The 16,685-nt window shown below is 40.3% G+C and overlaps 1 protein-coding gene across 3 annotated transcripts in view; it reads left to right on the forward strand.

The window, feature by feature from the left end:
• Positions 1-14,344, forward strand: part of LOC117399617 (CDK5 and ABL1 enzyme substrate 1-like) — a 46,814-nt gene extending 32,470 nt beyond the window's left edge. For all 3 annotated transcript variants that reach the window (XM_033998906.3, XM_059022071.1, XM_033998909.3), the window contains 3 exons: positions 8,004-8,110; positions 8,546-8,753; positions 9,398-14,344. In XM_033998906.3, the coding sequence (XP_033854797.1) occupies positions 8,004-8,110; positions 8,546-8,753; positions 9,398-9,538 (456 nt within the window). In that variant the 3' untranslated portion in view covers positions 9,539-14,344. The remainder of the gene's footprint in view (positions 1-8,003; positions 8,111-8,545; positions 8,754-9,397) is intronic.
• Positions 14,345-16,685: the final 2,341 nt, after the last annotated feature.

The raw sequence follows: 16,685 nt of genomic DNA on the forward strand, positions 1-16,685 counted from the left end.
TACCAAGAGTTACCCAGTCAGACTGGAAGACAATTGTTGAGCCATGCTCTGGTATTCAAAGCACAATATTTGTGTACCTGAGCCAGGTGTGGCTAATTGGGCACCCAACAGAGGCTACAGCCATTTGTCTGGGAGATTTGAGAGGCAAGTTTATTTTATTTTAATCATCAAAAGGAAGTATACTTCTGTCTGAGGCACAGCTGTTTGCACATGGTCTATGATTGACTTAATGTTGTCCTCGTTCATCCCTCTTACAGTAATTCACCCAAGTCATCCTGTCTAGTATTTCTGAAATGTTATATGCCAGTAGTTGTGGGGTTGCTTATATATCCAGTCACACATAGGAGGAGGAGGAGAAGGAGAAGAAAAAGAAGAAATGTTCAATATCATACTATGCCAAGCACTTGTTCCTCTGGCCTCTGACTGCATTACAGTACTTTATAGCATACTGTCCCAGAAATTAGCATCTTTTTATGGTGCCGTGGCAACAGTTTCTATCAGAACCCTTTTGAAATGTATTCAAACACTTTTATACTGCTTGCCATTGTGTGTTGCCGTTCTGCATCTGCAGCACGGCCACGGTGTAGTCATTGGGAATGTCTTTTTAATGCCATTTCAGAACATACTGTGTTTATTTATAAAAAAAATAAATGAAATACATACAGTGGAAATGGTCTGGCCTTAACAGTATGTTCTGAAGTAGCATTTGTAACGGCCCGGCACTCACTCGGGTTCGTGCCCCATTAAAATCAGGACCCAGCACACAGAAATGGAGTTTTTTTTTTTAAAGCGCGGTTGCGCTAATTTTTAATAAACACACAAAATAAAACAAACACAAAATAAACACCTAACTCCCACTGGAGCGCTTAAACAGGTTTTTCCCTCACTACCTTGCAGGACGGCTAAGCCGTTTACCTGCAAACACAAACACAAACACAGCACTTACTCTTAGGGCTGCTCGGAAACAGAGCACGTCTTCTGTCTCCTACTCAGCAGCCACGTACAGCCAAGCTGCACGTCTTATATACCCTGCACCTAACATTAATTTACAATATATATCTGGTGTGGGTGATAATTAAACAATAAACAATTAAACAAAATAATAAAACAATTAAACAAAATGTGCATACGCACATGTTTCTCTCGCAGGGAGGTTTTAACCCCCTCCCTGCTGTTTCTCATAACCCGCTACTTCACACATCCCCCCCCTTGTCTTTACAAGACACAGGCCACGAGACGGCCACCTCCTCCCTTAAAGCCTACCCACCCAACCTCAAGTCCATCAATGTCCTTTTCTGCTCTTTTCCACGGGCGGACTTGAGGGTGGATCGGTCCACATCCCGGCCCCGCCAGGTAAGGACCGCGCACCGGCGACAAGGGGACCCAACGGTTCGACAGGGGCGACCGGAGCGTAGGCCGTGGCACTGGAGGATGCAGCAGTGGACAAAGATCTTCCCCTGGGAACCGGCGCAGTGATGTCCGATCACCCAGGGGAAGCGAAGCAGCGAACAGGGGGAGCGACAGCGACGTCTGGCAGCAGCCCAGCGACGTCTGGGTGCTCGGGGAGAGCGGAGCAGGGAACCAGGGGCAGAGCTGTGGCCAGTGCTGCAGACTCCTGGGCTCTAGGCCTAGCACAGGGAGGTCCAGGAAGACCGGCCGGGTGTCCTGGAGCAAGGGGTGAGGGACTGGACGCAGCGGTGCCGGACTGGACCGTAGGGGTGGTGGTCGGGGCTGTGGTGGAGGTATGCTTTTCACCTCCCCCCTGGGCTCCGGAAGCGGCGGCTCCTCCCCTCTGGGCTCCGGAAGCGGCGGCTCCTCCCCTCTGGGCTCCGGAAGCGGCGGCTCCTCCCCTCTGGGGAAATAAGAGTCAAAGTGGAATAAGAGTCAAAGAATATGGAGTTTAAGGGTAACAACGTGTAGCAGTCTTTTTAAAGAATGCCTAATTCTTTAAAAATGAATTTAAACACTCTGGAGAATATGGATTTAATTATGTTTCACTGTACAGATAATATTCTTACACTGTAAGAATATTATACCCAGCATTAGCTTTTTGACGCCCATGGATTCCTGGCCAGTGCTCAGTTCCCCAACAGATATGTGTGATATGCATAAATCCACAGCATCATGGGGTTCACAATGCAATGCAAACCCTCCTCTCGTTTGGCCAATGGAAGATGCTGTCTTAATCCATGTCAGTGGCACCGGAAATACTACTAGTTTCCAAAGGCTACTTGTATACAAAGGAAAGTAATGGTCCTCTGTCTGAAAGCAGTTTTTCTTAATTGAGTTGAAATTATTTGTTTGACTTCATCACCATGTACAGTATGTAATCTAAAGACAGCTAAACTGTGGAAAAGGCATAGGGGTATAATATGACACACTTGCCAGGGTAAAACATTAAAGATTAACAGCACAGAGGGAAGACAGTTTAACACCTCCTGTTTACAGCAAAACAGCAAATTCAATACAAATATCTTTCAGAGCTGTTTTGTCGTTTCAGCAACAAACAAACAAACAAACAAAAAGCGACCTAATCCTTAATGGTTACCATTTTGTGAGCACACAATAACTGGTGTAGCAATAGTGGAACAGGGAAAAACTATTTTCTAGTTCATCGCAAACCTGTGGAATATACCTCCTAACTTGGTATTTTTAGGAGGGTAGATCAAGCTCTTTCCCCTATTTTCACAGAGAAAAGTATCACTGTGTCCTACTAGATCCATTTTACATTATAGCTATTGTGTAATGTTTATGTTTTTATACTGTTTTGCATCTGCTGCTCTCATGGTTGTTGATCTGGCTCACAGAGGGGATTACATTTTAATTCCAGGACCGCTATTGTTATAGTGGTATTAAAGCACAGGTGTCCAATCACAGTCCTGAAGGCCCATTCCAATCCCTGTTTAACTACATCAGCATCTGGAAGGAGGTTTAACTGGTTCAATTAAACAATTTAGAACAGGGTTGGAACAAAGACCAGGAGTGGAAGAGACAACCAAGAACAAACAAACAAAAAACAATATGGTAAAGATTATTTAGCCATTTATACATTTATTTAATTGGACTTTTATCACATTTTTTGTTGCTTCTTTAAAGTGGCTATAAGGACGATTTAATTGAACATGCAATCGTAGACATAGTGACATATTGTCCAGTCGGCCGGCTGAAGAGCGAGAGAGCTTGTGTCCCTGAGTTAACAAATGTGAAAAAAAAAAATCAATTAAAAAAACACTCCTTAAGAGTGATTTTTAAACAACTTTTATAATCACCAAGGGGTAAAATGTTAAGATTGAATCTGTTTTTCTAGAGCAATGTAAAACAATTATTCTGCCAATCAGTCCAGCACAGTGTTTACATAGATTGAAAACGGATGTAAAGCACAAGTAAATGTTCTGCTGGGTTGCATCTCCATGGGTTATCATTTCTTGATCAGTGTCTAAATGTCACCACAGCTCTTCATCCACATTTGCAGGTCATGTCTGTGTTTGCATTACCTGGTACTATTCAAAATGAAATGTAGGTTGCATGAACTTTCTTGCAGAGAAAAGGGATAACAAATCTATATTATTATTATTATTATTTCACTATGTAACACAATTTTTGTTCCTGGGTAGTAAGTGTTATTTCCTAATTGTTTATGCCCCAAAAGTATAGAAAATGGCTATTATTCCCCACAAACTTTGCTTTTGTGACCAGGACAGTGATATTTTGAAATTTACCTATTTCCAATGAGAAAACGGGCAAATTTGTGTCTTTTCGTTCACATAAAGTCAGAAAAAAACAACATATGAATCCAAATTAACATGTATTTATACTAAAGTAATACAAAAATGACTACAAAAGATGTGAGTAGTTTTTCGAGATTTACGATTATACTGTAAATCTTTCACGAATCAGCCCCCGAATGTAGTCTCCCATCATGTTCTCGTTATAATGTCCTTGGTAGCGGCGTTCAAAGTCCAGCATATCCTGGTGGAAGCGCTCGCCTTGCTCCTCCGAGTACGCTCCCATGTTCTCCTTGAATTTATCAAGATGAGCATCAAGGATATGGACTTTGAGGGACATCCTACAGCCCATTGTGCTGTAGTTCTTCACCAGAGTCTCAACCAGCTCCACATAGTTTTCGGCCTTGTGATTGCCCAGGAAGCCCCGAACCACTGCGACAAAGCTGTTCCAAGCCGCTTTCTCCTTACTAGTGAGCTTCTTGGGGAATTCATTGCACTCCAGGATCTTCTTTATCTGTGGTCCGACGAAGACACCGGCTTTGACCTTTGCCTCAGACAGCTTAGGGAAGAAGTCTTGAAGGTACTTGAAGGCTGCCGACTCCTTATCTAGAGCTCTGACAAATTGTTTCATAAGGCCCAATTTGATGTGCAGTGGTGGCATCAGCAACTTCCGAGTGTCCATCAGTGGCTCCCACTAGACGACGTTCCTCCCCACAGAGAACTCGGTCCGCTGTGGCCAGTCCCACCTGTGGTAGTGCGCCTTGGTGTCCCTGCTGTCCCAAAGGCAAAGATAGCAGGGAAACTTGGTAAAACTGCCTTGGAGACCCATCAGGAATGCCACCATTGCAGCCTCTTGATGCCATCTCAGAAAAATGCAGATATGTATCCACTTAGGCAGCTGGAACTAAACTGAACTGGTGGGCTTAAGGCCCCTGTATTTATACTACTATTTATATTACTGGAAAGTTCTAGAAAGTTCTAGAAGTTACTCCAAGTTTACTCAGCACTGAATCTATCTGGAATGTTCTGGAAAATAGGTACATTTTGAAATATCACTGTCCTGGTCACAAAAGCAAAGTTTGTGGGGAATAATAGCCATTTTCTATACTTTTGAGGCATAAGCAATTAGGAAATAACACTTACTACCCAGGAACAAAAAAGAAAAAAAAATTGTTACACGGTGTTATTATTATTATTATTATTATTATTATTATTATTATTATTATTATTATTGTTGTTGAACATAGTATGGAATATTTTTGTAATATGTATTTTGCATCACATAAGGCTGCTGTTAATTTTACTATGGTAACAGTAAAAGAATTACACTAAATGAGTAGATGAGGACAGTGTAATAGCAATTAGGTTAATGTTCCTTTTCAGTACTACGTTAATATGATACCTTTCATTTTTAAACATAACAAGTGACATTTACTGTTTCTAAGGCAACCGGTGTCGTGCTGTCCCACTCATTTTCCTTTACAGTGGTTTTGGTGTGAATGTCTGTATGAGGTGATTAGAAAAATAAGCAGCTGGTTAAACTAGCTAGGGCACTTCTTGCACACAAAGTGCGTTGGTTAAGAAGTTTAAAGGTTAAATGCAGACTAATCTGTCATAAAGTCAGGTACTGGTAATATACTGGAACTGTAGTGGTTCTTTCTGACTGCTGGTTTTCTTTTTCAGAAGCTAATTTATAAATGCATTTAAAAATGCCAAGTAGTGTTACACTGCAAAAAAAAAAAAGAAAAAAAAATTAAATTGGCAATTTGGCTCACTGGAAATACAACTCCCTAAAAATGTTTTATATTTAATCATTCTTTACTTTAAAGTTTAGAATACAGTTATATGAATGCATTTTTAAGGTGGTTACCCCCCTGCCACATGATACAGTTTATAAGTTAAAGTAATAAATATAAGGCAATGGGCATTTTAAGCTAGTGCTTTCACCAGACCAGTGTATTCAAAAGTGACTTGGGTTCTGTGTGTGTGTGTGTGTGTGTGTGTGTGTGTGTGTGTGTGTGTGTGTGTGTGTAAAGTAGCAAATTCTCAGTGATTTCTGACCAGCATTTTGCAGACCAGCCATGGCATAGTTGGTACCGTGGTCGGTCAGCATTAACTGAGGAATACCTACCCGGGAGAAAACCTTCAGAAGCTCATTGGCGACAGACTTAGCAGACACAGGGGGGAGTGGGATGGCCTCTGGATAGCGCGTAGCGTAATCCTGGATGACCAACTGGTGCGTGTCTCCCGCTGCTCTCCTCTCTAGCGATCCAGCTATGTCTGCCCCAATACGCTAAAACAGAGCTTCCACCAGTGGCAACGGCTGACAAGTTAGCATTCCCGGCAGTGTTTGCCAAAACGCAGCTAGTCCCCATTAACCCTTTGCGGTCCTATGTTGGACCAGGTCCGACATTACAATTTTCTCTTTCCGGTCCAATGTTGATAGGAGACCGATAGGAGCCGAGAGAAGCCGAAAAAAAAAATAAAAAGGGCAGGATCTGAGCAATACACTTAGCCCCGTCACCACAGACAGAGATAAAATGGACATAAACAAACAAGATAGCTGCTTCTGCATCAACGCTCAAAGAATATCAGACATTTGCAGAGCTTTTTGAGATGTTATAGTAATAAAATAATGACTCTGTTCACATTATTACAGGGCAGCAGTGTGGAGTAGTGGTTAGGGCTCTGGACTCTTGACCGTAGGGTCGTGGGTTCAATCCCAGGTGGGGGACACTGCTGCTGTACCCTTGAGCAAGGTACTTTACCTAGATTGCTCCAGTAAAAACCCAACTGTATAAATGGGTAATTGTAAAAATAATGTGATATCTTGTAACAATTGTAAGTCGCCCTGGATAAGGGCGTCTGCTAATAAATAATTAATAATAATAATTATTGAGAAGTATTGATAAAACGAGTGATCAGGAGATGATTTATCGGTATGCACGACTATGAAGAGGTATGTGAAAAATACAGCGAACAAGGGGTGGGGTGCTGGCTTCTCTGCCTCCCCCCCCAGAACCTTCACCAACCGCCCCCCACCTGAAACCGATCGGATTCCTTCCATTGCCAGCCCTCATTCTTAGCAGCCCGGCATTCCTGTTTTGTTTTTCAGAGCTTGAATCTATGGCAAAACCAAGCCGGGTCGTGGAAAGGCAAAAGGTCTCCAATTACTTTCTCCTTCTTCGCCAACGGAGGGAGCAGTGCAGTCACAGCAGCCAACCAAGTTATGAACTGCTTGCAGTCCCACCACAGAATGACTGGCACTGGCAAGTGAGGGCATAACCTCACGTGTACTCACGTCACCGTCTGCCCAATTTTTAAATCCACTGAGACCTTTGGATAGGTTTGCATAGCCCCATGAATACATTTAATATTAACCTGTCCCGTTAACCGTTTATGCCCCGGTGAGGTTAACTCTTCTTGTATTAGGGACTGACTACACCCTGAATCCAAGAGAGCTTTGGTTTGTGTACCTTCCACTGTCACAGGAAGGACAAAACCCATTTGCTGGAGTGATTTGAAGTAATTGAACATTCTTACCTGGATGGACAAGGTCACATTCCATATGTGGGCTGGGCAATTCCGTGCGATGTGGCCCACCTGGCTTGTCCAACACTTCAATGGACTTGGTTCTTGCCTTGAAGCTCCCAGTGGGGGTCTGAACACAGGAGTCATCAATGGGGCTCTACGGAAGGGTGGCCGCATGAGATGGCCACCAACACCGCAGCTGGGCGACGGGGTACCCCACCCTGCCTCGGTCCTTTCGCCCTTCCCTGGGCAGGTTTTAGGGTTGGTGCTGGAATCCCAGGTTTTCCCAGTGACTTGGCGGGTGTTGGCCCCGCGGGCCGGTACCGTTCCAGTAACTGGACTGCCAGGACCAGTATTTCGGGTTCCCAGCATGTAATCCCGGAGTCGATGAGCAACCACCCGGGGATGCTCACTATCGGAAAAGACCTCCTCCCAGAACTTCTTCCGAAAGCCCTCCGGAGTGGCCCCCACCCAATTTTGAGAGTGGGGTAATCCATCATAGCTGCTGGGGTCAGGGTTCTCGCTCCCGCCTGTGCTTCTGTTAGCTGCGGCAGGAGGTAGCTAGCCCACTGTGGGCCTGGAGCCATTGGCTTTACATGGAGAGAAAGCTGGTACAAGCTGGAAAAACTTGCCAGCCTGGTAATTAGCACAGGCAAGACGCTGTATTGTGTGTGCCATCATTGTGTTGTCTATGGATTGAATGTTTAGAAATAGTAACCCGGGTCTGTTGTCATTGTCTTGTTTCAGACCACCGTGATTGAGTATGTGAAACCATCTGACCTCAAGAAAGACATGAACGAGACATTTAAAGAGAAGTTCCCTCACATCAAGTTGACCTTGAGCAAGATAAGAAGGTAAGTTACAAAAAAAATAATACCCAAATGAATGCACAAATATGATCTAATTGACTGTTCAGTGTTACCCTGCATTTGCATTTAGATGCATCAATAGGTAGAAAAGCTTGAAAGCTCATAATGAAGATTGTAGTGGATTTGAAGAGTAGATGTGATTCCGTAGTGTGCCACTAAAAAAAGAAAATTACTTCACTATAGATCATTGGTTTCCAAATAATAATACAGATAAGAAGGCACTGTGTTTTCATAGTTGATGAGGTTGTGTGAAACTCATAGCTTTTCTGATGCCCTTTGCACAGTATGTTCCTGTTGTTACTATTAAGCTTGACTGTATGTTGATGGATGTGCTATGTTTTTAGTCTCCTATTTCAGTGGAAGGGTTCAGAGTATGATCACTGCGCTTCAGTTCCCCTCCTTTTTCTTTCCTGTGTTCAGCCTAAAGCGGGAGATGCGCAAGCTGGCCCTGGACGAGTGCAGCTTCGAGGAGCCCACAGTGGCCATGGCCTTCGTCTACTTCGAGAAGCTGGCCCTCAAGGGAACGCTCAACAAGCAGAACCGCAAGTTGTGTGCCGGCGCCTGCGTGCTGTTAGCAGCCAAAATAGGAAGTGACCTCAAGAAGCACGAGGTGAAACATTTAATAGATGTAAGTATGCAACAGCCAGCGCTGTTTTAGTTCATTTTTCCTAAGACGAGGCCAAGTTAGGAAACCAAATTAACACCGAACTGCAGTACAGGATTTTCTATATGTGAAGCTAACTTAGAATGTTTTGGTTTTTTTTGGAATTCATAGTGGCCTTAATTAATAAGCTCCTTTGCTCTTCAGGAGTAATGTGCTTGTTAAACAGTACACTTGGAATATCTTAGCTCCTGGTCTATGAGGAAGATTTGACTCTCCAACAATGCAGAATATACTGGTTTGCTTCCTTCACCGACAACAATGCCTGGTAGTTGACCACGTCAAGGAATGTACAGTACAAATATGGCCAACTATCAAAGTAATGTCTCACAGTCGGGGGTTTTATTGTGAACATAGGACAGTAAACAGAGCCTTTAAATCTTTAAAATGCAGATTAATTATAGTTAGACATTCTATCACTCACATTCATCTACAGTGTGATAGTGTCCTCTAATGAAGCTTCTTGACTGGTAGACGGTTTCTAAAGTTGTTTAGTAGTTTGTTTTGGCCTTGTACATTTGTATATCTGGTCAAAATAGTTTATTTGACAAACGTTGGCCATGTATGCAAGTGTCAATCTTTTTTTTTCCTGCTTTTATTTATTCATTCAGAAACTGGAAGAGAAGTTCCGTCTGAACCGGCGTGAGCTGATAGCATTTGAATTCCCAGTGCTGGTGGCTCTGGAGTTTGCTCTGCACCTCGCCGAACACGAAGTGATGCCACATTACAGACGGCTCCTGCAAAGCTCCTAGCACTGGCTACTCATCAGGAGAGCGTTTTACACTCTTCTGATCAGGGCTTCTCTTCAACTGACTCCACAAAAGCTCCTTTCACTACTGGAAACAGCAACAAATCATACACAGAACTCAAAATGTAGGACTTCAAGCAGCCTGAGATGAAAGGCTCAGAACTACATGTGACTTTTTGTTTTGTTTATTCATCGGAAGTGGCTTAATCCTATTGAAAGCACTGTTGCTTAGGGTACTTCAGGTTGCTAAGGGGCAAAAGTGATTAATACCAGTAAATCAGTGCATTTCTAGGGGTGGGAAACAGAGTTTTTGTTTTTAGCCTTTGTTTTGTCTTTGGTGTATTGTTTTGCCTCATAGCTTTTCCTTGAACTGGAAGCATTGTACCGCACAGCTCTTCAGGCTGATAAAGATCTTGCCCTTACCGTTTGATAGGCCTTTTCACTGCTTTGACTGCTTTGAGGTAGTTTTTTTTCTGGCAGTCACGGCATCACAGCCATATACAGATCCTTATTCGGGTGGAATTTTATGTACTTCTCATAAGTCAGTGGTATAGAAAGGTGGTGATTTGTTTGTGTGTTTGTTTTAAAAAGCCCACCTAATCTATTTTTTTTTTTTTTTTTTTTCATCAACTTCACTTAATTTTTATAGGGACCATTCTGATCAATTTACTGAAACCTGAGACACTTTGCTGTCTTTTACCGTTCAATTCCATACCATACAGCCAGCATTTGCTTTTTCAGTATTAATGTAAGCTTCACAAAAAAAATATTTTAGTAATGGGGTTTCATACACAGTACACTTCTTCTTGTTTGATACTTTCCTGTGCTTTGTTTCTACATGTGGAGACTTTAACTGCACCCTTCAATATTTTATTTCCCATGCTCTATGTTAGAGCCTATTATAAGCACATTTATAGTGCTGCTGTGTGTGTGAGGGGGGAGCTGAAATTAGTGCAAAATGAGTTGGGCAATATGTACAAGAGGTATGTAGCAGTGGAGATTGAAAACAGTGGTTTGTTTAATGGGATTCTGCAGTTAAGAGCCACCAAATTATTATTATTATTATTATTATTATTATTATTATTATTATTATTATTATTATTATTATTATTTTTCTTTAAATGAGGCAAGGTCATGAATCCACAAATTATAAGCTGGAAGATCATGAGGTTAAAATTAACTTTATAAAGCATCTATAAATATTAAACACTGTAATGCTGAAATTAGAAATAATAAAATAAACTTAAATTCAATTACAAATGTTTATTAGGAGTCTTTTTCAGTGTCATGAAGACTTCCAGTTGAAACATTTGTCGTTGAATTTGTTTCTTTTAGAATTTCTAAGAAATGAACCAATGTAATGAAGTAAAGAACAGAAATTGTGGTTTGTATTAAGTTATAAATGTAACAGGCTCCTTTTGCCTTTCGCACCAGAATCCCTGCAGTTGTTTTGAATTCAACCAAAAAAAATGTACAGCTGCTTTGTTATTTTCGTGCTTTATTCCACTGTGGAAAACTAATCGAACATCGTGGCACAGGAGGACAGGCCCTGAACACATTAGCAAAAAAAAAAAAAAACTACAGTGTCAACATTCCATAAGCATCTAACCACATACATTGTTTCTCACCACTATCACATGTCTGAAGCAGGAGGGAAAAAAACATCAATTTTAAAGCACTTCTGTTTCATTCTTTTTAATTTACACCTTAAAGAGGCTTATCACACCAACAGGCTGGTAAGATCTCTAGATATGCCCCCAGCACTCCAGTCCATGATTAAATATCCCCAAGATCATTTGACATCGCAGTTATACCCTCTCCATGGTTTCATTTGAAGCATCCTTTGTGATTTTGAACATGGCCTAACCTGCTAGACACTTTGCAGAGGGGAAATAGGGCCTTGTACTCCTGTGGATGGATACTAGTGAGAATCTTATGGTTGAGGCAACAAAATAGACATTTAGAGTTGTCTCAAGTACATAGCAAGACATTATACAGTTGTGTGTATTTGTGTGTGTATAGTCAAAAGTTTACATACCGCAATGGAAATTTCTAGAAATTTCGCGAAAACAAATAATTATAGGAAAAATCTTTTGTAGCAAAAGTTTTGCTTTTGTGGATGAGGAAAAAATGCTTCAAGAAATTGTGAGGGTCTGGAATCAACTCCCCAGTAATGTTATTGAAGCTGACACCCTGGGATCCTTCAAGAAGCTACTTGATGAGATTCTGGGATCAATAAGCTACTAACAACCAAACAAGCAAGATGGGTCAAATGGCCTCCTCGTTTGTAAACGTTCTTATGTTCTTAAATGGATGTCTACAGTTATTTATTTCAGCGGTTTTTTTGCAAAACTTCAAAAGTGCTAATTCAAAAGTATTCGTACCCTGACAAGGAAAATGAAATGAATAGCTAGTTGAGGCACCTTTAGCAATAATAACCTTTGACCAGAACTCATATCCATCATTCAAATGCCATTTTGCAAACTTTAAGCAATTATCCTTGTGATGTTTTCCTAAGAGTGACTTTTTCCTTGGCCGCCGACCATTGAGATCTTCACCATGCAATATTCGACCTGTGGTTGAAATGGAAACCCCAGTCCCACATGCAGTCAATTCACTTTGAATATCTTTGGCAGTCAATCTCGAATTGTTATTAACCTTCCTCACAATTCTTCTACTTCTTGGTGAAAGAACCTTCTTTCTTCCAGACCGAGGTAGCGTTGTGAGAGTGCTGTGAGTCTTGTACTTCTTGATAATAGAAACAATAGTTGAAATTGATCTACTCAAATGCTTGAAAATCTCCTTGTAGCCTTCTCCAGCTTTTTGACAGTAAATAATTTTCTTGCCTAAGGTCTTCAGATAGCTCTTTACTTTTTCCCATATTGACTTACTGGTAATGACAGCAATCATCCTATACCTACCCCTTTTATACTCTCTAAGAATGTTCACATACAATCCAGCATTTTCTAGACTTTTCTAGAATTAGGTTCTGCATTATCATATTGAAATATCTAGCACGTTGTAGACAATACTACCGTAGCATCAAAGGGTATGAATACTTTTGAATTAGCATTTTTTGAGTTTTGCAAAAAAAAAAATGCTGAAATAAACAATTGTAGACATCTATTTCTTTTTTTTTCCCTCATCCACAAAAGCAAAACTTTTGCTTCAAAAGATTTTTCCTGAAAATCTTTGTTTTCTAGAAATTATAAATTTCCATTGGGGTATGTAAACTTTTGACCTCAATTAGATGAAACAAAGTTATCAAACAGAATTGAAGTTGATTTATATTACTGAACTCTACAATGATCCTGCATCTTGAAATATTACAACCTGAGGGCCATTGGATTTAAACATTGTATTTACCAGATATGTTTAATGTCCCAATTCCAAATAAGCACTTAAGGATGTGGAAACCCAGTGTAATTGTCCAAAGAAAACAGCAGACTAGAATGTATTAAATTGGTTTCTGAGGGACTGTGCCATTCTTCTGTATCAGTGTTGTATCTTGATATGTGCTCAGTTTTCTTGCAGTGTATTTGATGATATTTCAAATGGTAGTTCAGCTTGCTGGATAGGGAAGAGATCATGTTCCTCAGAAATGGAACCGGAACAGAATATCCATTATTTATTGCCCAATTCTGATTTAGAGTTTACACTATTTTTCATGATTGCTGGATTGTTTTTTTTTCCCATTGTAGTTTACCTATTTGCTTTTTAATGTTAACACAAAGTTAAAAGACATGATATTGCACTCTTGGTTTATGATCAAAACAAAGCCATATCAAATCAAACACAAAAGCACCTGAAGCACAGTCAGGCCAAATTGTTACGCTTTCGCTGTATTTTGCTTGTTTGCCTGGCTAGCAGTTTTTACTCAATTTACAGTTCTGTTGAATGTAACTGATAACTGGCAATCGGACTGAATCTCCTTTGACTTTATCCTGTCAGATCTGTTGCGAAAATCAGTAAAGACTTCACATTGCTCTGTCCTTTTAAGCTGAAACTGTGTACTCTGTAAAAAGAAATGTTGTTTTAAAATTTAGAGCAAGTAAAATGTTGTCCAACATCCAAACTATGTAATGTTGTACTTTGTCTACTGCAAATTCCCTTGTTAAAGGGTACATCAGCACTACATAAAATAAAACAAACTATCCCACCTTGCTGTTCCGAATGTATTTGGCCATTGTATAATAATCTGTATGTGTCCAAACATTTGCATAGTGCTGCACTGCCAATGTCCAAAATCATTCTTCTGGAGCATCTCTTCTGAGCCAAAAAACTTGACTTCCGCGTGTACTGTCAGATGTACTGGCACATGCCAAATGAAGCGCTGTGTAAGCTATGTTACCTCCGCGTGGAAACACACTAGTCTGTGTGACAAACATGGTCTGTCTAATTTTCCATAAGGAAGGAACTTGTACCTGCTTTCGTTTTGAGTAGTAGACTTTCACACTGTACAGGTTTCCTTCACATGTTGTATTTTGATGTATTATTATGATTAATGTTGCATTCAATTAAAACAAAAAAAAAAAAAGTCTGCTGTGTAAGTGGTTGCAGGGAAAATAAAATCAAGACGGAGTTGTTCTCATTTCCAACTAATGAAGGTACCTACCAACAATTATAGCAGCACTGTGTTATTTCAATATATATCCCCAGTCTTAGATACAGCTCCAGCTGATTCTGAATGTTTGCAGAATTGACACATATCAAATAAACTAGCTAATGAGATTAGGAAACTATGTATTTCCTTTCGTAATGAGGTCTTTGAGGATGATCCGACCTAAAAAATAAATATTGCATTTTTTCATCCTTTGTATCTGGTTTTCATTTGCATTTCCTGACGCAACACATGCACAAACATCTACACACCGTTGAGTGGGAAAGTTGAATTCGGACACAAATTCCATCTCCCTGTCAGTTTCTGAACAATCTGATAAAATATTGTCTGGTATTATTTCTGACGTTCCCTGTGTACAGTAATTAATATTATTATTGTTATTTATTTCTTAGCTGACGCCCTTATCCAGGACGACTTACAATTATTACAAGATATCGCATTATTTTTACATACAATTACCCATTTATACAGTTGGGTTTTTATTGGAGCAATCTAGGTAAAGTACCTTGCTTAAGGGTACAGCAGCAGTGTCCCCACCAGGGATTGAACCCACGACCCTCCGGTCAAGAGTCCAGAGCCCTAACCACTACTCCACACTGTGTTGCTGAGGAAAATTATAATTGAAACTGTTAATGACACAACTTCGATATTTGCCAACGAAAGCACACATGATGCATAATTTACTATACGGTGTGAGGTTCCAATTCAGCCTGTAAATCCCACAGCTTGTGGCAGGGGAACGGTGTGTTTTTCTTTCCGTTTGTAGATTTTTGCTTGCCATTGTAACTGGGTCTGTTTGGATGTTTTTGTTATTTCTGTATACCGTCTTGTGTTTTCTTTTCCCTGCAACCACTTACACAGCACAGACGGATTTTTATTTTTTTAATTGAATGCAACATTAATCATAATAATACATCAAAATACAACATGCGAAGGAAACATGTACAATGTGAAAGATGTCTACTGCACAAAACGAAAGCAGGTACAAGTTCCTTCCTTATGGAAAATTAGACGGACCATGTTTGTCACACAGACTAGTGTGTTTCCACATGGAGGTAATATAGCTTATGCAGCGCTTCATTGGTCATGCGCCAGTACGTTTCAGAGCACATGTGAGGGTACATGCGGAAGTCGTGTTTTTTGGCTCGGAAGAGAGAACAGTGATTTTGGACATAGCAGTGTGGCATTATGCAGATGTTTGGGCGCATACGGATTATTATACAATGTCCAAATCCATTCGGAACAGCAAGGTGGGATATGTTTTATTTTTCATGTAGTACCCTTTAAGGGTGTATCGACACATACATATTTCATGTAGTACTGTATGCTAATTTATAGAACCCTACTGTACACTACCATATATAAAGTAACAATTTAATATCATAAATAAGTGTAGAACTTTACATTAAAAATCCATGTACAGTACAGAATATATATACAGTGCCTTGCAAAAGTATTCAGACCCCTGACCAATTCTCTCATATTACTGAATTACAAATGGTACATTGAAATTTCGTTCTGTTTGGTATTTTATTTTAAAACACTGAAACTCAAAATCAATTATTGTAAGGTGACATTGGTTTTATGTTGGGAAATATTTTTAAGAAAAATAAAAAAACTGAAATATCTTGCTTGCATAAGTATTCAACTCCTGTGCTGTGGAAGCTCCCAGTTTACACCGATGAAAGAAATTGCCCTAACGAGGACACAATTACCTTACCATTGGCCTCCACCTGTGAACCATTAAAGTTGCTGTCACATTTTCTGGATAAAAACCCCACTGTTGAAGGATCATTGGTCAGGCTGTGAATCTGAAGGAAAATGAAGACCAAAGAGCATTCTACAGAAGTTAGAGATAAAGTAATACAAATGCATAGATTAGGGAAAGGGTACAAAATGATATCCAAGTGAGCACAGTTGGATCAATAATCAGGAAGTGGAAGCTGCATCACACCACCCAGGCACTGCCAAGAATAGGCCGTCCCTCAAAACTCAGCGCTCAAACAAGAAGGAGACTTGTGAGAGAAGCCACGGAGAGGCCAACAATCACTTTGAAGGAGCTACAGAGTTCAGTGGCTGGGAGTGGAGTAATTGTGCACCAGTCAACCATATCAAGAGCTCTGCATAACACTGGCCTGTATGGGAAGGTGGCAAGAAAGAAGCTGTTACTCAAAAAGTACCATCTGAAAGCACATCAGGAGTTTGCCAGAAAGCATGAGAGTGACCCAGCTGCGATGTGGGAAAAGGTTTTCTGGTCAGATGAGACCAAGATAAAGCTTTTTGGCCAAAACTCAAAGTGCTATGTGTGGCGCAAACCTAACACTGCCCATGCCTCAAGACACACCATCCCTACAGTGAAGTATGGTGGTGGGGATGCTCAGTAATATGAGAGAATTCATCATGAATACTTTTGCAAGGCACTGTATGTATGTATGTATGTATATGTGTATATATATATATATATATATATATATATATATATATATATATATATATATATATATATATATATATATATATATATATATAT

Source organism: Acipenser ruthenus, chromosome 4 (genome assembly GCF_902713425.1).
Source record: "Acipenser ruthenus chromosome 4, fAciRut3.2 maternal haplotype, whole genome shotgun sequence".
Lineage (NCBI taxonomy): Eukaryota > Metazoa > Chordata > Actinopteri > Acipenseriformes > Acipenseridae > Acipenser > Acipenser ruthenus.